At 32.0% G+C, this 21,884-nt stretch overlaps 1 protein-coding gene across 2 annotated transcripts in view; it reads right to left on the reverse strand.

Annotated features, from left to right (window-relative positions):
- The window catches only part of Ufd1 (ubiquitin fusion-degradation 1-like), a 78,886-nt gene that overhangs the window by 31,341 nt on the left and 25,661 nt on the right, over positions 1 to 21,884 (reverse strand). For both annotated transcript variants that reach the window (XM_085821415.1, XM_085821417.1), the window contains exons 3-5: positions 19,271 to 19,303; positions 14,506 to 14,627; positions 8,526 to 8,656 (exon numbers count right to left, since the gene is read on the reverse strand). In XM_085821415.1, coding sequence (XP_085677541.1) covers positions 8,526 to 8,656; positions 14,506 to 14,627; positions 19,271 to 19,303 — 286 coding nt within the window. The remainder of the gene's footprint in view (positions 1 to 8,525; positions 8,657 to 14,505; positions 14,628 to 19,270; positions 19,304 to 21,884) is intronic.

The raw sequence follows: 21,884 nt of genomic DNA on the forward strand, positions 1-21,884 counted from the left end.
AATGAATGCATTGATAGCAGCGCCACTGCACAAGTATATAAAGGGTGGTATGATGTATGCATCTTAGATGGCATTTAACCGTGAAACTTGTTTGTAGGAGATTAAATTGTGCGAAAGGAAAGTCGTGCTATCTATGGATGCATCCAGATCAGAACAACACGTGGTAGTATAAGGGTTGCCCAAATGAAAATGTTGCCAAATTTCTAGTTGCGGAAGGTGAGCGTAATGTGGACATCTATCGAAGAATGGTGACAGCGTATGGTGATCACTGTTTAGGTCGTAGGGCTGTAAACAAATGGTGTAAAAGTTTCCGTGAAGGGCAGCAAACGACATCGGATCTGCCGAGACCGGGCCAAGCAAACAAAGTGATCACCAATGATTCCATTGCCTCCGTTAATGAAATGATCCAAGCTAATTGAAGGGTTATGACCCGTGAAATCAGTCACGAACTCAATCTGAGTAGAGGAATGGTTAACATCATTATTCACAAACACCTGGGGTACAGCAAAGTGTGTGCGGCATGGGTACCAAAACTCCCGACCCTTGATCATCAGAAACGACGAATGGGCTTCTGTCTCCAGCACTAGATCCGTTATGAGGAGAATCTCGCATTTCTGGATCGTATCATTGCAGGCGATGAGACCTGGTGCCATCACTACACACCTGAATCCAAGAAAACGAGTATGCAATGGAAACACAGCTCATCTCCTCCACCACGGAAATCGAAAGCAACGATAACTGCACGGAAAGTGATACTTTCATTTTTCTTCGATTGTTGTGGACCACTTTTAATCAAGTTCCTTTCCCAAGGGAGCACTATCGATTCCGCACAATATTGCAGTACTCTCATGAAACTGCGACAAGCAATAAAAAACAAACGGCCGGTCCTTCTCACACAAGGAGTGATCTTTCTGCATAACAATACCCACCCACACATCTCCCAGGAAACCCAGAGGACCTTAAACACATTCCGTTGGGAGGTTTTGGAACATCCCCCCCCCCGTACAGCCCAGACATGTCACCCTATGACTTTCACATCTTTGGGCCACTTAAGAGAGCCTTACAGGGGAAACGTTTCCATTCAGACGATGGAGTGAAGAAAGCCGTGCAGGACTTCCTCAGGAATCAGCCCCAATCTTTCTACAGCAAAGGCATCAAGCTGCTGCCATAATGCTGGGACCTGTGTTTCAATGCCCACGGCGATTTCTTTTGATTTACATTAAAGGTATTATTTTTCTTTAACTTGTCCACTTTTCATTTGGGCAACACTTACATGATAGCAGTTAAAATTGTTTATTATTTAATGCTCTGAATATCCACTGGAATAAATGTACTTAAAAACTAATGCTACAGCATTGATCAGCTTATTTCTATCATAAATAGTTTTACTGTAAGTTCTCTAGAAAATACAGTTAATCTTATTTATAGTCAAATTTCATACGAAAATGCTTTAGCACATTAACTCAGACATTTGAACTCTCCAAAACTTAAAACTTATTAAGAGATCAAACATGATATAAAATTTAAGTTTTTAAACTAAAATTTATGATGTAATTGGTCTGCAAAAAATGTTATAGAAATTCAGGTTTTCTCATTTACATTTTAAACATCCCAAATTCTATAGTATATTTAGCATTAAAAATACAAAAAATAAGTTTAAATTTGTTATTATAATTATATTAATTAATAGGACAAATAATTAGCATAACAATTGGTACATACAGTGGAACCTTGGATCACAAATGCCTCTCATCACAAAAAAGAAAGTTATCTCAACAAAAAACATCTTAGTTGATGAACAATGTCTCAAGTTATGAACATTCAAGATGGCAATAAATTATTTCCAGAAAAGTTTGAGGCAACCTCAGATAAATAATTAACAGTTAGGAACTTCTAAAATTTTCAGTATTTTCCAATGATGTATCATACAATAATCCCATTAATCGTATAATATGCCATTCACAAAGCCTGGTAGCAAATAGCTTACACAAAAATTAACAGTCTTAAAAAAACTATGAGCACATTGTGTAGCAGACAGAGAGCTTTGACACTGAGGACTATTTTGTTACTTATGATAGTGGTTTCAAAAATGGTAGCCATAGTACACGTGTGTCATCTGAAGCAATTTTACACAATCCATGAATACATTTCCAGTAAATTAATCAGCATTATTATAAGAATTTGAAGAAAAAGTTTAATATTTTAATGATTTCGGGTACAATTTTACATATTTTCCATACTAAAAATGAACGTGAATAACAAACATAGCTAATTAATTTACACTGTGATATAAACCTTATTTAAAGGTTTGAATACAGATACAGTAAAACTAAATTGAATTTTCATCCACTTTTTTCCTTTAATATCATATTTACTTATTTTGTCTTAAATTTAATGATTTCCATTAGTTCTATGTTATGCATTTTCACACAAAGTATTATTGTAAATTTTAAGTAAGCAATCATCTGTGGTTAACCACTTGCGCTAAAAAGACGTGCCAAGCACGTCGAGATGCTTTTCTCTCAAACCGTGAGCGACGTGAACACCACGTCGATAGGCATTTATTGCAAAAATGAGAATAACGTGGTGCACACGTCGTCTAACAAAGAGATTGTTTATTTCTCGAGTTACAGCTCTGGGTAGCACTCACAGACACAGAGCGGCGTAAATGAGACACTTTACCGCTTGTTATATTGTAGCGCACGGCATCGCAACCGTGAAGTTTAGTCGTAGTGCAAGTGGTTAATAGTTATGGTTTATGAACAGCCTTGAGGAATGAGCTGAATTCATGAACCAAAGTTTCACTGCCATTAACACACAAGGGAACAGATAAATATTCTGTGATATAGGCTAGCTTTATTTGTTGTCCACAATAATTAAGCACAGTAATAAAACAATATTTTTAGCTTATAAAAAATTATGGAATTAGTAGTTAATATGTTTGAATTAAAGCAATGAGAACACAGAAAACCTATGATTAAGCAATAATGCTGAAATAATGTAAATTTTAAAATAATACATAAATAAATATATAAAAATAAAAATATGCAAATACTTAAACGTTTAAGACAAACATTAATATTTGCATAATTAATCTACGTTAAATTCAGGGCTGTGGAGTCGGAGTTGGGCAGATTTTGGGGTAAAAGGAGTCGGAGCTGGAGTCGCTAAAAACAGGCCAACTCCGACTCCAGTTTTTGTTGGACAGTTTGAATTTGAAATGAAATTAAAATGAATTGGAAAAAAATTAATGAAAAACTGAGTTATTTTTGTTTATGAGCTATATACATTAATAAATAGTTATTTTCTATTTTATTGACTTATTAATAAATAAATATGAGGAGGATGGATGTGATATTTGCCATTAGTGATTAAACTGATTCATTTAGTTATAAATCTCACTGGTAAATTTAGGTAAGCAGCAAGAACTGCCAAAATTGATGCCATTTTTAGGAAGCGGGCAGGAAAAGGAGCAATTATTGATCAAGCCATGCGATAAAGAAGTACATATTTGATGGCAAAGAGGTTTTTAGAATTAAGAACTTTTTAGAAGATGTAGATACCCATAATGTTTCACTAACAGAAAAGAAAGACTGTGGAATGATCTTACAGAATTGGAAACTTTTCTTTCTACACCGTATATAGCCACAAAAAAGCTGCAATCTGAAAAATTGACAGGAGGCGAGAATGGAAGAATGTTCTTTCTGAAACAGAGGGTTTATTACAGAAGGAATCATTTCTTCAATGAAAAAAATAGAAACTAGTTAGAGAATGAGATCTTGCTGGGTTCAATGTATGTACACCGAATTTTCTTGGATGACAAACAAATTAAAAAGGCAAAGAAAGCCATCTATGAACTTTCATTAAGAATGAAATTATTCTCAGAACAATTGGAGAAAGACAGTCAAACTGCAGACATTGCAAATGGGTCTCTATCATCCTCTTCCAGTGATGAATTAGATTTTGAGAAATATTTTTTGATAATATTGAAAAGGCTAAGGCAAAGAAAATGAAGAAACAAGAGCCTTTAGGTATAAAAAAAAAAAAAAAATACAAACAAGATTTCTACATGACCTTTGAAAAATAGAGAAATATGATTGTGCTTGCAAGACACCTCTTTTTTCTGCATGCCATCTTCCCAGATTTAAACTGATGATTTATAATCCAGAGAAACCGGTAATCCGAAATCGCCGAAGTCCCGACGAGTCCGGACTAAAGACTTTTGACTGTATTTACAAAGGCATCTTCACAGTTAGATAACTGTGTTGAAGTTAGTTTGGGAACTGCAGCCTAAATTGCTAAAAGTGGCCGCCCATTTACTGACTGCGATTTTGCGAAGGAATGTATATTTTTGGCTTCTGAGAAAGTATGTCCTGAAGTTACACAGAAATTTAAAAATGTGAGTCTCAGCAGAATGAGAGTTCAAAGAAGAATTGAAAATTTATCTGATGATGTTACTGAAGAATTACAAAATGCTGCCGCTGCCACCAAATTTAAGTACTTTTCTCTAGCAGCTGATGAGTCAACAGATATTACTTCAACAGCTCAGCTTCTTTTGTTTGTCAGAGGAATTTTTGAAAATTCTGAAGTAACTGAAGAACTTGTAGGAATGAGTTCAATGAAGGGGCGAATAACTGGAATTGATGTTTTTACCCTCAGTTGTGTTCTGCACATAATTTTGATATTAACAAATTTGTTAGTATCGCTACTAGATAGTATCACTACTCCAGCCATGATTGAAATTCAGAATGGCATACTGAATCTACTGAGAAAACATTTGGTTGGTAGAGAAAAAGATTTGCTTTGCTTGGGTATCATTGTATCATACATCAAGAACAGTTATGTGTGAAAGAACTAGGATCTGTCTTGAAAAGTTAAAAGAAGTAAAAGCCCTAACAGTAACAGCTCTTCCCCCTACTCAAGTTAGTGTGGAAAGACACTTCTCAGCTTTGAAGTTTATCAAATCAGATCTATCTCCTCTTATGAATCAGATCTATGGGCTTCCAAAGAAGATCTTGCCGAAGCTATACTGTTTCTTAGAAATAACTAATGAAAGTTTTTCCATTTCATAATAAATGCTAATTAATATAAATTATTTGCTATGCCATCAATTTTTTTTCTGTAGCATCTATTACTTCTTTTATATTAAAAAAATAAGGTGTAATCCATGTGTGCATGTTACAGTACAAAGTCTGTAATCCAAACATCCATTATCCGGAATGATCTATAATCTGGACCTCAAAGCCACAAACTTTTTTTTTGTATGCTTTACGCATGCGCGCAAAGAATGCACATACATTAAGCGCCCTATACATCCACTGTTATAACACCTTGGTTTGTTACTCTTATTAAGTATAGCGCATGCTTTATTTTGTGTGTTAGTACATGAATAACCCTTATTCTTCGTATCTGGAACACGGATTTTCTCATAAATTTTTAATTTCTCTTTGAATTCAGAAACAGTTTTACACCCATACAACATAATTTTGTTACTACTCTGATCGGGTATCCCATTGATTGCATAATCAAGAATTGATGAATCATCAACAGAACCGCGACTGGATATTTCTCTCATGGCAATTACATATTCAGAAAGGGATTCACCAGGTTTCAAGTGTCGTTTAAGTCCAGACAGTCTAAATGAACCGCATTTTTTTCTACTAAGCACGATATTACTTGCGTAATCAGAACAGCTTAATGATTTGTTTCTCTAACCATTCCGAAATCTGTTCATCAATTTCACACTGCTCTACGGGGGTGGGGGTGGGGTCGCGGTACACAATGAACTGGAAGTTGATCTGTCAGCACTATCCTCATCTTCAGGGCAGATGTTTTTATTTTATGCAGCTTATAATTCTTTACTAAGTGTAGTATTTCATCTCGATGTACTTTGTCTTTGATATGATTTAAATCAATTTCCTCATCATTATAAATATCACGAATACACATCAAATAGTTTTCTGGTTGCAATTTTCTAATTTTGACTATGCATAATGTATGCTTTACTCATGCGTGCATTGAAAGAAATGTTTAATAAAGTAAACAAATAAATATTAAGCTTTTTTTTTTTTGTAAATTTTGATACCCTTTAGATCATAATTGCTCTTTATTTCATAAATTACAGTTTCATATTTTTAATTGCATAATTTCTGCATACCATCTTACCAGACTTAAATTGATGATCTATAATTCGGAAAAAAACCTAATCCAGAATCGACGAAGTCCCGACGAGTCTGGATTACGGACTTTGTACTGTATAGATATGAGGAAGTCAGAGTCGAGTTAAGAGTCTTAAAAATTTAAAGAGTCGGACATTTTCCCTACCGACTCTACAGCCCTGGTACATACATTACAGATATAATAATCCTATTAAAAATACAGAAATTATGTCTTCTTTTCCAAGACATAATCCTTAATTATTTATTTAAATTGCAATTAAAATGAGTGAACTGAACATGCTGTTTTGCTGTTTATGGTATAAACAGTATGTGATTATTAAAAATTTATTTTTATTTTCATATTTCTAAACAATACACTTTTTTTTAAAATTGAATTTTAATCCATGACCTCTATGCAGATGAGAAGAATTACAATCAAGCATTGCATTACTTTTTAAATATCCTTTATTTTTCATCCAATTATAGCAAAAATTTAAATATAATATATTAGTTGTAATTACTATTAAAATTATATTACTGAAATGAAAGATATGATTTCATATATACACAAGTTGACTGAAAAGTTTTAAAACTTTAAGACAGTTTTTTTTTTTGTTTTTTTTTGTTTTTTTTTGTTTTGTAAATATTACTGCATAGGCCTTGTATTTTTCTTCTTCAAAAGGAAACTTAAATTGAACATGATGAGTTACACTTTTACAGCATTATATCAATGATTAGAAACCACAAAATTGAATATTTCATGACATGCCTTTTAACACTCCAACCAAAGCATTTTCACTTATCTGAAAAGAACTACTTTCTGTGCAGTGGTTATTTTGTATTGTTGAGAATGCCCATAAATCACATGATACTCACAATATGGGCTACATCAAGTGTATTGCAGTGTTCAGTCTATTTCTGATAATGTTGCCAACTCAATATAGCAATGTGCAGCCAGGCTATATTTTTCTCTTCATGGATCTACATAAATAAGTTTTCAAAATATTTATACAAAATAATCACCATTTACTATCTGCCCATAGATGTGCAATGTTAGCATTTATTACTGCAGTGGATAGCCTGCCAGAACGTGTCTTCTTGATCACTCACATATTACAATACTCGAAGTGCCTCTGCCACCAAAAAATTGAAGAGCAAATGAATGCTTCAACACCACAATGCATGCTATAACAATTTTAGTGTTCTACAATTGCTCTTCCCAACTTTAACATGAAATTCCTCTTGGCTGTACTTTCAAACAGAGGTTTTCCTCACTCACCATAAATAAAATTATGTTCTCCCATTTGCAGTGATCATATACTGAATGCTACAGCTCAGCTGTAAGTTTAGAAATGTGGATTATGACCTTCGTACTCAGTACAAGGTTGCCACAGCTAATAAAGAGAAATAGAGTAAATATTAAAATTTGATTAGCTCTTGCAACATTAACTGCATTTTTAAAGTTAGTACTTAGTAGAGAACTCTTAAAACAGGATCTCTTTCATGTCTGAGAAATAAATACTTAAAAAATAATCAATGCAGATGTAGAATATTTAACACAGAATATAAGAAAGATTTACAAACATAAGTTTTCTTTCATATCATGCAATCATTTTTAAGTGCAATATCATTTTTGACTATAGTGAGGCTTAAAAAAATATTATCAATCATAGAGCCAAAAGAATGGAACATCAAAGAAAAGGGTTGGAGAGATGCTCACTTGATAAAATTCCTAGTTTTTTTAATCAGAACATGCTGCTGCAGCTTCCTGTTTAAGAGGGATTTAATTTTTTGTCAAGTTTTCTACATAGATCTGAATTTCTTAAATGGCATGTATTGCTGAAATTATAAAAGCCAAACGAACTGAAAACTGGCAATATTTAGCAGGAAATATTGTTGAAAGATACTGGCATGTTAGGCAGATTATTCAGCCTTTTCCAAAACTGAATAGGCTAGGATAAGCACTGGAATAAATTACATTACTTATAGAAAACATAATTTAAAATTATAAATACCAAACAACACATATGAGGAAAATGATTATTGTAGAAACAATAAATCAAAGTTCTCTTGTATTAAAATGACTAAGATTCAATAATAAATTTGACTTCAACTCATACAAGGTCTTAACATACTAATTAAATATAAATAAAAATATTAATAATACTGAGTTTAGCTTCTTATATAGAAACTTATCAGTTACAGAAATTATCAAATTAACAAGCTCACTGGATAAATATTCAGGCAACATGCATATTTTGACATAATTTAGCCTTTCATTCCAAAAAACCATTTAATATATTATGTTATTATTCATTAGAGATAAAATAGAATACATAGTTACATTTCAAATACAAATAAGGATACACAGCTTTAGGATTTGTTATATCTAAAAAATCTTCACTTTGTGGCTGGAACTTTGAAAAAGTGGCAACAGGTAAAGTTGCATTCTCAAGATTAAGAATTCCACCTTCTTCTAGTAAAAGATTTCTCATCATCTGTTAACATACAATTATAATTGAGAATAAATGCAATAACACTGCAAGAAATTTATAGCTTCAATAAAAGTTTTAGTGAATGACATAAATAATGATTATCATAACACAAGAGAATTCAAATTATAATGATCTCATATATAAAAAAATTCAAATTATCCTGATCATTTGTTCTCTCTTGGCATAACAAAATCAAACTTATTACTAACATATTTACATATTAAAATTATTTATTGATTTCAATTCTGTTTAAAGATAAGGTAGTAAAAATGTTTTAAAGCTATTAAATTACTCCAGATGAAAATGTAAAACAAATAAATTACAATGTTTGACAAGTAACTAAACTAGAAATATTTATGGAAGAACAATTATGCTCTACATGTGATCAACTTCTTTTCCCCTGCTCACTTTGTGAACAATTTCTTTTGCAAAAAAGTGATCCTTTCATAAAGACAGACTAAATAATATGGCAATATTTCATTAATTCTATTTTCCAAATATGGAATTTTAATTTTACAATTATATATATATACACATAGAAGTCCTACAAGTTCTGCAATAATTTAAGATATAATAAAGAGATTATTTATCTGCAGAAAGAACATGCAAAAATATGGAATGCGTGAAGATCCTGCGCCTTTATAAAATTAAACAGTTTTAGCCAAGATTTAATTTTAGTCAAGATAAAACATCAGAAAGAATACATCACAAATTAAATATTCCAAAAATTATGACTTCCATTAATTGTATAAAGACTAATTATGTATTCCATTTTTAAGAAAATAAAAATTACTATTATCTGTTTAAAATTGCCACCTAACACTGCATTCAGCAGAGCAAATGTTTCCAAATACAATGCCACCTAACTTTGTATTGCCAAGCAGAGTCAATGCTTCTTCGTTTTCAGATATTACTAAAGGACTACTTTTGATGATGATTAAAAGATTAACTCTCTTACTGTGACAACAGTATAAATGTTCAGAATTTAAATTCATTTTAATCAGTTACTGAAGCTTAATTATGAAAATTTGGGATTTACTGATGAAAGAAAGTGAACTTGTAACTTTTCTTTATAAATGCATTATTTTGACAGATCAAAGGATTTGCATGAATAAATATGATATAAAACTGTATTTTAGGAGTGTTAAATTGTACATGTAACAGATTGACAGTGAGAAAAGGAAGTGATTTGAAATTAGTTATATTTCATTCATCCCCCCTCCCGGAATGAGAAAATAGCAAACACAGAATTCTGTAACCATTAATTAGGTATGTCTGATATGGTAGATTAAAAAGGCATGCCAAATAGTAGATTTTAAATTACTTTGTTTACAATTGTTACAAATCTTTTATTACTGTCATTCCCTCAATACAATTATTTATTATTAAGCAAAATCTGAGATTGCATCAAATTAAGAACCAACTAAGGTGGTGGTTTTATATTACAATCAAAATCCTCATATATAATGAACAAACATTTTGGTCTTGTCCAATTACCTAACACTTAATGCTATTTTATACTGCTATAATGAACTTCCAAATGTATGAAAATCAAATATAATGATATCTTTGACTGAAACTTTTTTCTATTTTCCCTATTTTTCCCTGAATCTCTAAAATCTTTAATGAAAAAAATTACTAATCCTTAAAATATTTCATGTTTAGGATGTTATGATCCATATGTCATCTTTAAAGGAAAACACCATTACACTGCTTTTCTTTTATGTTCATTCCCACTTTTCTTTGTATTCCATACAAAGACTATGGAAAACAGCTGTGATTCTAGAAGAATAAGGACACAATAAACAAATCTTAGGGCATCATATTGTGTTCTTTGTATAATGATGTCTTTTCATGTAAATATTGCATGCGGTGTATAAAAGCAGACAGTATGTAAGTTTTTCTACCTTTTGTGCGTGGTAGCAAGACTAATTAGGTAGAATATTGCATTTGTGGCAGCCATGTTGAATGCCTTGCTTGCTTTGTATCAGTTTTCCTATCACTGCTTTTGTATCTAGAATTCACATAAATAAATAAAGGTTAAGTAAATTCAGTTCATGTGTTGTGTGAATTTTTTAGTAGGGAATGGTAGGAAAACATTTAAAGTAATGTGTCAGTGTATGTGCCCATTAAACCAAAGAACATAAGGGGGTTCTTTGATTTCATTCAAATTCTTTGACAGAGTTTGACAGAGCTCTATTCAAAGATGATTCTATAATGGAAGATTTGAAATTTTTGCTCTCCATGGAAAGAGGAAGTAGTTAGAGGAATAGTGACTGAATTATGAGTTTGGATTATACGGTCGATTTTTCTACAGAAAATGAATATTTTTATCCTCCTAATTTTTTTGTTTGAGTCTAAATGTGACCAAGTTTTGTCCTCTGAATGGAGTTTTTGCATTCTTTAGGTCTTTTGAAAGTATTAGTATTTTAGTATTTTTAGCTTTTTTTTTATATACAAATATAAAACATGGTTTTTATATTTTTGTGAGGTAATCTTTATTTCTTATTGAATCGGATATAGCGAACGAAACTTTCGGTCCCTTGAAATTCATTACGGTGCGGCTTGACTGTATACAACCAAACAACAAAAAATAAAGTTTTAACTAAAAATAAACTTGAATAAATTTAATACAGTTAAGTCTTTAATCCGGACTCATCGGGACTTCGGCGATTCTGGATTATTGGTTTTTCCAGATTATCAATCATCAGTTTAAATCTGGTAAGATGGCATGCAGAAATTATAAAATTAAAAATATGAAACTGTAATTTATGAAATTAAGAGCAATTATGATCTAAAGGGTATCAAAATTTACAAAAAAAAAAAAAAAGCTTAATATTTATTTGTTTACTTCATTAAACATTTCTTTCAACACACGCATGCATAAAGCATACAGTACGCATAGTCGAAATTAGAAAATTGCAACCAGAAAACTATTTCATGTGTATTTATGATATTTATAATGACGAGGAATTTGATTTAAATCATATGAGAGACAGAGTGCATCGAGATGAAATACTACTTTTAGTAAGGAACTATAAGCTGAATAAAATAAAAACATCTGCCCTGAAAATAAGGATAGTGCTCACAAATCAACTTCCAGTTAATTGCGAGCTGCGATGCCCCCCCCCGCAGAGCAGCGTTAAATTGATAAACAGATTTCAGAATGGTTAGAGAAACAAAGGATATGCCTTTATCCATTTTTTGCAGCAATTCCACTTTTTGTTTGATGGACATCGAAACATGCTTTCGCTTTGTAGATCCTTTGGCAGCTCCAGAATCGGAAATTCTTTTTGACATAATTGAAAGTTCAAGCTTACTTTTATAAAATTGCTCTAACTGTCCGCAAAAAATAATATGCAGGATCCAATTAGAAGATTAAGGAACAACGCAATAATTTTAGTTTAGCTTATACCATCCGTTATACATTAAATGTGCATGCGTAAATGTATTATGCACATGATTAAACACATATGCGCATGCGCAGAAAGTTTGTAGCTTTGAGGTCCAGATTATAGATCATTCTAGATTACAGACATCCGGATTAAAGACTTTTGACTGTATAATAAAAATAAAACAAGATTGGTATTTCATTTTTATAGTTTTATAAATAAAATGCAATTATACTGTTTTATTTCAGTTCAGATAGAAATAATGGGTAGTGGACCTTACACAAATACACAGTACTTTTCTTCTTTAGTTTTCCTAAAAATTTATGTAATTGTTACTTTGTTTATCAAAATAATGTACTTTATTTTTGTTAACAGAAAATCTTTATTGAAATAAGATATGATAAAATGGTGTTTGTGTGTGTGTGAGGGGGGGGGAGGAACAGAAACAAAATTTCCAGACTAGTGTTATAATTTTTATGCATTTGGCCAACAGAGAGGAGGGGGGAAGAACAACAAAATCATTGAGTTTCTGCTATACAGTCAAAAGTCTTTAATCCGGACTTGTCGGGACTTCGGCGATTCCGGATTATAGATCATCAGTTTAAATCTGGTAAGATGGCATGCAGAAATTATAAAATTAAAAATATGAAGCCGTAATTTATAAAATAATGAGCAATTATGATCTAAAGGGTATCAAAATTTACAAAAAAAAAAAAAAAAGAAGCTTAATATTTATTTGTTTACTTTATTAAACATTTCTTTCAACGCGCGCATGTGTAAAGCATACCTTACGCATAGCCGAAATTAGAAAATTGCAACCAGAAAACTATTTGATTTGTATTCGAGATATTTATAATGACGAGGAATTTGATTTAAATCATATCAAAGACGGAGTACATCGAGATTAAATACTACATTTAGTAAGGAATTATAAGCTGAATAAAATAAAAACATCTGCCTTGAAGATAACGATAGTGCTGACAGATCAACTTCCAGTTCACTGCGCGCCGCGACGTATCCCCCCGCGCAGAGCAGCATGAAATTGATAAACAGATTTCGGAACGGTTAGATAAACAAAAGATATGCCTTTATCCATTTTTTGTTTGATGGACATCGAAACATACTTTCGTTTTCTAGATCCTTTGGGAGCTCTAGCATCGGAAATTCTATTTGACATAATCGAAAGTTCAAGCTTACTTTTATAAAATTGCTCTTACAGTCTGCAAAAAATAATAAGCCGGATCCAATTCGAAGATTAAGGAATAACGCAATCATCAACATTAACTGAAATAGATAATTAGATAATTTTAGCTTATACCGTCCGTTATACATTAAAAGTGCACGCGAAAACGTATTCTGCACTTGCGCAGATGTATATGCGCAGTCGTAAATGTCTTGCGCGCACACGTAAAACGTCTATGCACATGTGTCAACGCGGCGCATGTGCAGAAAGATTTTAGCTTTGAGGTCCGGATTATGGGTGTCCGAATTAACGACTTTTGACTGTATTATAATAACATAAAAGTTTCAATCATATAATGTTATTATATGATTGAAACTTTTATGTTATATTTTAAAATACATAGACATTTTAACTGTTAAACTAGATAACAATAATAATAAACAAATTTTTAATCTTTTCAACAACAGAATAAATAAATACATAAAAATAAAACTTTATTATTAAAAAACATTCTACTGCTATTTTCTAATACTAAAAGTAATAATAACGTTTTCTTTATCGAATATAGTAAAACACTGGAATTTACATATTGTCCCGTCAGCTGACAAAGTTGGCTATCACCGAACCATGAAAGTTGGTTGAGATCCTGTCACAGTTGTGCCAATCATTTCTGAGGAATTCTCAAGAAACAGACGCCTCTTTATTTAACAAATAATCAGAATTTGACCTGCTTTGCTTTTATTGCTTCACAAAAAGGCTAAGACTTTCTTGGATTTTTACGGTTTTAATAGACACCCTGATTTTACATGAAGCTCTGTTAAGAATACAACTTTCTGCATATAATTGAATCTATTAGTGTTTTACTGGCCATATCCTGTTCATAAATACATATTTTTTTAATCGTAGATCCCATTACTTTGAAAATAATCCGCTGCTTACTGTTCCATAAAAGACAGGTCCAAAGTTTTAATCCACTTTTCAGAATGCAAGAAAAAATACAGCTACAACAATCAATTTATATCTTTGTTTTAAAAACAAAAACTTATCAACAGTCAGGTTTCATCAAATAAAAGTTCAGATATTATCAGTGTGCTGTTATGCCATCTGTATCCATAACTGGCATTAAATCATATCGCTTGGTGACAGTTTCATGGTCGACGGAATAATATGTAAGTACCAAAATATTAGCAATGAAAATCTTAGTTCAGCTTTGATAACATGCAGCTCTGTATAATGAACATTCTGAATTAGTTTTAAAAAATATAAATATTAATTACCCAATATGGTAAATACACTTTTCCTTCATCTGCAACAAATTCTAAAACTCCACAATGTGTAACTCTATGAGTCCTCTTATTTTCCAATTTGAACAGCATAGGGTAAACAATATTTAGACGTGCTAAAAGTAAACATTCAACAATTCATTCAGACAGTTAAAAAAAAAAAGGTTTCAGATTTTAAATTACGTCCAAAGGGGCGTTTTTTTAACGTTTTGTGTGTTACCATGTTCTTTGCACTTAAATCACAAAATTCAGTTCAAGAGCAATATCGCAGAATAATTTTAAAGTGAGCATATCTTTAGAATTTCCGATACACAGTTCCGCACACTGGAGATAAAAAGGTTTCTTTTCCCCCCGTAGACTGTTGCCATTGTTTGCTTTTAAAACATTGAGTTTGATAATAAAAAATTCATTAAAGTTTTATAAAATATGAAATTGATCAAAAAAGAAATTCCAAATTTCAAATTTGTGCTTTCAGATGCCCATATTCGCAGTACAATTACACCATTCAAAATTAGATGGCTCTAAGTACCGTTGTTTTATCACAATGCGAGAAACATATATTCATTTACGCAGATTCTTCATTATTTAATTTCTTCAAATATAATAGAGGGAGATAGTATTAGAAAAGTGATACGTCATTTATAGAGTTCCGATGCAAACAATAGTCTTTCAGATACAAAACAATAGTCGAAAACGAAACAATAGTCTTTCAGGTACAAAAGCCCCTTTGGGCCTAAAACGTTGGGGGGGGGAAGAGTTCTGCTCTACTGAAGTAACGTTTATAAGATAAAACAATGTATGAAACTCATTCATATTACAATAAAGTACAGTTCTGGATACGATATAGTGTAAGTGGCTTCATTTATTATTAATACTCTTTCCGTATGGATTTTTTTAAAACCTTTTTATGAATTTTCTATAAATTTTAAATGAAAGTATTATGACATTTTATTGAAAAAAAATTACTGAATAAGAAACACATTTACTGCATTGGATAATTTCTAGATTTAGATTTCTTACCTTTTCAGAGGGGGGGGGGAATTTACAACTGAATATAAATATAGGGACAGTGCATCCCATTCTGCAACTGTTTAAAAAAATATATATAACTTCGGTGAATCTTTACATTATGGTAACTTGGCGATTTTTTGGCGAAAATTTGGCGACCAACCCTGCTACAGCAACCTGCTAGTTTTGTTTTGGACGCCAATTTTGTTTTCACGAAGTAAAGGCATTTTTTTTTTTACTCAACATTTTTTCCAACAATCTGCTAGCCGAATTACACTTATACTAGAACTTTTACGGAACAAAACTGCTTAATCATGATGAAGATCAGGTAAGAAATTGGGAGAAAGTGCAGAATCGCAAACTGCTCGCTGCGTTTTTAAGAATTGCACATACACGGTATCCATGTACACATCGACCTATTTTCACTTTAAAAAAAAAATCCCAGAATTGCACAAAAATGGCATTGCGCACACTCTTGACTTTATCTATGTACACATCGACCTATTTTCACTTAAAAAGTCAAAGAAAATTGACAAAAATCCAATTCTTCTTACTCTTGCAAAAAGCACCAAACAAATAAGTGGGCGATTCGCACTTTAGCAGCAAAATTGTTTCTAAGTGCTTATTAGCTAAAATCACGATCAGAATTTTCCGGAAAATGTCACATTACATGTCTCATTTCTCTAAGACAAAATAATCTGTGAATCGAACTGTGTACTTCTCAGATTATTGCTAAAGTCCTAGCTAGTAACCTTTATCGCCTTACCAAAATGTCGCCAAACTACCTGTTACCATATTCTAAAGATTAGCCATAACTTCCGTCATCAAAATAAAATTAAAAAGATGACATACAAACAACCATTCTAGAATCAAGTACATAACATGCAGACAGCAACAGACATTCCTTATTATTTACACCAGCTGTCTTAATTTTTATGAAAATCATCAGTACACTTCTGTTATCAGAATGTATGTAGGTATGCATGGATGTATGTGTTCATGCAGACATGTATATATGTAGCTACGTATGTACGTGTATGTATACACACACGTATATGCACATATATACATACATTTTTGAATCTGGTCCCAATAACAGAAGAGTACCAAATCATCAACTAAGTACATAATAAATAACATCAAAGAGACCTGTAACAGTCAAAATACTTATAAAAGCTTATCAGTCAGATATATTACAAATTACATCAAACAAACATGTTATTAAACAATAAAATTAAAAAAAAATATTAAGAAATATTTGTACCATTATGCTGTATATTTTTAAAAACAACATCATAAAAGGACATTGCATAGAAAAATAATTTGAAAGTTAAATTAAAGATATTACAGACTTAACAAGAGCCTCCAGAATTGCTCAAAAGACTACAGATTTTTAATTGCAGATATGCATTAGCTCTCAGAATGGGCAATTTTCCAGATTACATGAAAACTATGGTAAATACACAATATAATGTGAGGAAAAAAGGTGAAAGATTTAGACTATAATCGTTACTAACATCATTATTATCCAGAAATAATAGCTAATACTTTGGTAATAAGAATTAAAATGCACAATTACATCTTAATTTTGTTCACTAACAAGTAACTGAGTGATACAATCATGATCATTCTCAATCATCATAAAGTATTTCTTTCTGATAAAAATGGCTAAAATTTACTAAATTTCACTCTTTTTAAAACTTAACTGCATGATTTTTACTGAGTGTAATCATGATGTACATTTCATGAGTTTCACAAATGCAATTTTCAAAATTTTAATACAATTCCATTTATAACTTATATATACAAGGCACCTCTTGAAGCAAGTTGCTTCAGAAGCTAAGTTACATAGGACATAAAATGCCTGTTGCATATATAAAGCAAGCATTAAGTTATCTTATTTTTAATGAATAAACGGTACTTTCCCGTTTTGCTGGCACAAGCGATAAAGTTACCCGTAATGGTACAACAGATGCCAAACGAGATATCCTCGCTGAAAACCTTTAACTTTTACATTTTCAAAACAAGTCGCAATCATTTCTTATCAGATTGATTGTTTCTTTCAATACTGGCATACAATTACATAGAAGTTTTACCAGATAGTGTTCTAAAGCCATTCGCGGCCGGTAATCAAGTCAATTAGGATGCAATCACACCGCTCACCCGATGACGAAAATATAGAAAAGGCAATGTCAAGGGTTAAATTCATCAATTTTAATGAGAATGCACTAGCCAAGTAAAGCACTGCGGTTTTAATTTCTGAGTAAGCTATTCGTATGAACTGAAATAATTCTTGCATTTAAACTTGTATTCCAAATTAAGATTTAATTTGAAATTAATGTAGATAATTACTGAGAGAATTAGATTTTTGTAGGGTAGTTTACGTGCGAGATGAGGTCACTTGGGGCAACGTGATACGAACCGCCGAATCAGGATGTTGTAGGATGAAAGCATAGTAAATTCTTAAATTAATGTCTTTTTACAAATTTATTGGCTTTTTTAAAAAAATTTTAAACAACATTAAAATGTTTATACCTTCAAAATAAAAAATTCTTAGAACATTTGTCAATAATTTTTATGTGTATACTGTGTGTTTTCGCCAATAAAGTCTACTTGGCGAGAACTGCGCCGGCGAAACGGAAAAGTACCGAATAAACTAATGTAGTTGCTCACGATGGCATGAGCTTATATCGGGCAGCCATTTGAGATGCTCAGCCTAAGAGGCTGCAAAATATGTATGTGTCTAAGATGCCTTCTGCTCAGACATGAAGATATTTGCATATGGTATGAACTACAGATCATTACAGCGCTCAATATAAATAAATAATTATTTGTCAACAATAAATTGAGCATAATTATATAGATGAATGCAATCGTGAACAGATAAATGTATGAGTTTAGTAAGCTCTTTTTTCAAAATTTATGACAACATATCAGCGAACAGCTGACAGAATGTTTTATTAATTAAAACTAGCAGATATACAATACCACAGAAAATGCGAACATTTACAAAGGGATCTGAAAATTTTTCAAAAAAATTGCACTTCAGTTAGTTTTTTATGGTCTAAATAGAAATTAATGAAACCACATTTTTAGTAATTTTATTGTATAATTTTTTTAATTATAATTACTCTTATCAGATGATATTTCATCCATAAAAGAATACAAAATACCTGATAATAAATGCCGAATTTGGCAATCATCCTAAAGAAGAAGTATCCAAAGATAAATTAGCACAGGAAAAGGAGAAATATCTTTTACAATCAGTAAAATATATCATTGCATAACATCTTTTGAAACTGTCATGATGTCTGGATACATATCAGTGATTTCAGACAGATTAATAATAAAAATCATGTTACTATGAATGCCAAAATCTAATGCTCACTTTTCAATTTTTTAAGAATAATATTTTATAACAGATTAGCAAAATGCTGATTTTAAAGAATGATAACTCAAAAGTAGAGCTTTTTATATCCAGAATTAGTCAGATTACAATCTAGTACATATTACTACAACTAAAAATTTATACAATAAAATTTACTACAAAAAATACCTAATACTTTCATGCATTTCTTGACTAATTACTATACGTTGTAAATTCAATGAAAGTACAATGAATCATTTATGTTTACTATGTGACTTCGGATCCCCTTGTACATTAAGTACCCCATAAACACTTCTGTAATTAATTATTTTGTTTTGCACATTTTATTACAGAGAGGGAAAACAAAGAACCAAAAATACTCACTTAAATGATCTAAAGCTGAAGGTGGCATGATAACTGAAAAAACAAAAGGAAAAAGATTATTCTCATTTAATTAACACAAATTCAACAAGACATTTGCAATAAACTCCTTTCCATCTGGTCTCATTTTGAGTGATCTCCCCTTAAGATGGCTTTATTTTCTTCTTAAACATTGTTTTTACTAATAATCAAATTTCCATTTTCAGATTTATGAAAAAGCACATTATAATGTAGACAGCTTATTACATTACTCAGAAGTTAAGGTAACAATACTGTATATCACAGTTTTGAACTGGAGCTTATAACGTTGCGCGCCTCCAACTTGCACGCAACCAAGAGGTGACTGTGAAAACTTGTATAAAAGATAGAGCCTTGTGAAGGGGTCTCTAAAATAACTAACTCACCGCGTTTTACAATACCGCTGCTAATTCAGCAGACTTGAAGCTCACTGGAACGATTACCACTACTTCCCGCCAAGCACGTAAGCCGCAACGCGGGGTTCTTCAATTCTCGCTAACTACCTCCACGCTCGTGCAGTAAGAATATCACACACCGAACTCGTTTCCTTCTATTTAAATCATAATACTTCCGCTGATAATTTGAATGCTTGCGCGTTCTACTAAAATTTACATATTCTGGCATTGGCAGTTCCAGGGGAAAGTAAGGCTTGACAGGAAAGATAGTTTAAACTTAAAATAAATGTTAAAATAAATATAAACCCTATATTTGCCGCTGCCAGAATTTGGAAAACTTGGAAGCAGGTCCTACAAACGACCTGTTGTAAGTTTCTCTAATTCTGAACTAATTGGCGAGAACCTCGTTTACACAAAAAAAAAAAAAAAAAAAATCTTATGTAACCATTTGTATACTAAAATTCTGTTGCTCGTTATAACTTTCTTCTTACAGCAACTTTTCCTGGACTTCATCAATCAATCTTGGTCTTTCCTTCCAGCATCTGGAAGGAATAAGTATCAGTATCTTTCTACATACATTATAATTTACACTTTCTTGACACAATAAATTTTTGTTTTTAAACGATTCGTTTTTCTTAGTTATTGCTTACTTCACATTCATTCAATTTTTCAAGCATTAATTTAACTTTACCCTGGCTCTCCACCGTGTGTGGTGTCAAACGGCAATATTCGTGTTTTAGTCTTACAACACTTCCCCTAACCACCATGATTTGTTAGAATTCAACGACCAAATAGACACACCTTACTCGACATTCTACAACTCGATTACTACTTTAACATTCTTAAAAATTCAAGTGTAGGTTGAGAACCCTACAAAACACATTCATTCTAACTCCCCCTTAATTCATCTTTAAACATGCAGGCTTTCGCTCTAAATCATGATTTTATCTACAGTTTAATACTTAAATTTTGAATTTATTGCTTTTGAGCATTTACTTTTAGCATCTAAAATTTTATGCTTCTAGACTACATTCTACTTTTACATAACTTTCAAGTATTTACGTATATTTACAAAATTTTAATACATATGATTTTTACAATTTACCATAAAATAAATAGGAGAAAATAAATTTTTACTTTACTCATTCTTCGCCAAGCTAGCGGCACTGAAACTAAAATTCTTATTAATACAAGAATACGAAGTTATTTTTATCTTCGGCCAAATTTTGGCTTTAACATAACAGAATTAGTCTTTCGACCAACAGAAAATGCTTGTTCTTAGATTTTATACTGAAAGAAAATAATACTTTTGCCTTAGCTAAATAAAGTAAAACAAAACTAAGTCTCAACCGAGACATATTGACTTTCGTCAAAACATAGAACTTCGTACTTATGCATAACATTTCGGAACAAAAGAGAAAAAAAATTTATAGAAGGTTTTAACTTATCTTTGAGTTTTCGATGCTTGAAACTCCGTCATCCGTTTTTGGCAGAATTGGTCCCAAGTTAGAGGTTTCATGGATGTTAATCTTCTCCTTACTGCCCTCCGAGTGTCGTCCACGTTGCTTTTTCTTTTGTGTCCTCTACATGCTGGCCTCTTGGCGGAGTAATCGTCTGGTTGTTGGCCTTTCCGTTTGTCCGTGGGACGGCTGGTCTTGACGTCCTCCGGTCTGGAGTCCTTCTTGAATTTCTTCTGTTGTTTGTATTTTTGTGCCTCCTGTTGGCGTTTCAGTTTCCGGAACGGGGGCCTTGCTGGCACCTGACTCTGTGGCCGTGTGCGCGTTCTCCTTGATGTGTAATTTCTCCTGCTATCCTTTGTAGGTGGTGTTTTTCTCTTTACCACGGTTTCTTTAACCGGTTCATCTGTATTTTTGTTTTTCTTAAACGCTGGAGTTTGAAAATTATTTTTTCTTTTTGATACCGACGTCCGGGTTGTAGAAGTGCTAGGTCTCTCTTCAGTTCTCTGTTTCTTGGGTGGTGGAAAAGTTGTCTCTGGCCCTTCTATTTCGTTTAGACTTGAGTCCTGCAAGAAACTTTTAAGGATTTCAAAATCATTTGGATTATAGTATTTTTTCACCTGGTCGGGACTTGCTTTACAGATTTCCCCTCTCTCGTTCTTAAGATATAAGACTACTCCTTTGATTTCCTGAATTACATAGGGGCCTTCAAACTTTGGAGCTAGCTTTGCCATAAAAATAAACTTG

This window comes from Stegodyphus dumicola, chromosome 1 (assembly GCF_044657685.1).
Source record: "Stegodyphus dumicola isolate Sdum_Otavi_A_Nest chromosome 1, ASM4465768v1".
NCBI classification, from domain to species: domain Eukaryota; kingdom Metazoa; phylum Arthropoda; class Arachnida; order Araneae; family Eresidae; genus Stegodyphus; species Stegodyphus dumicola.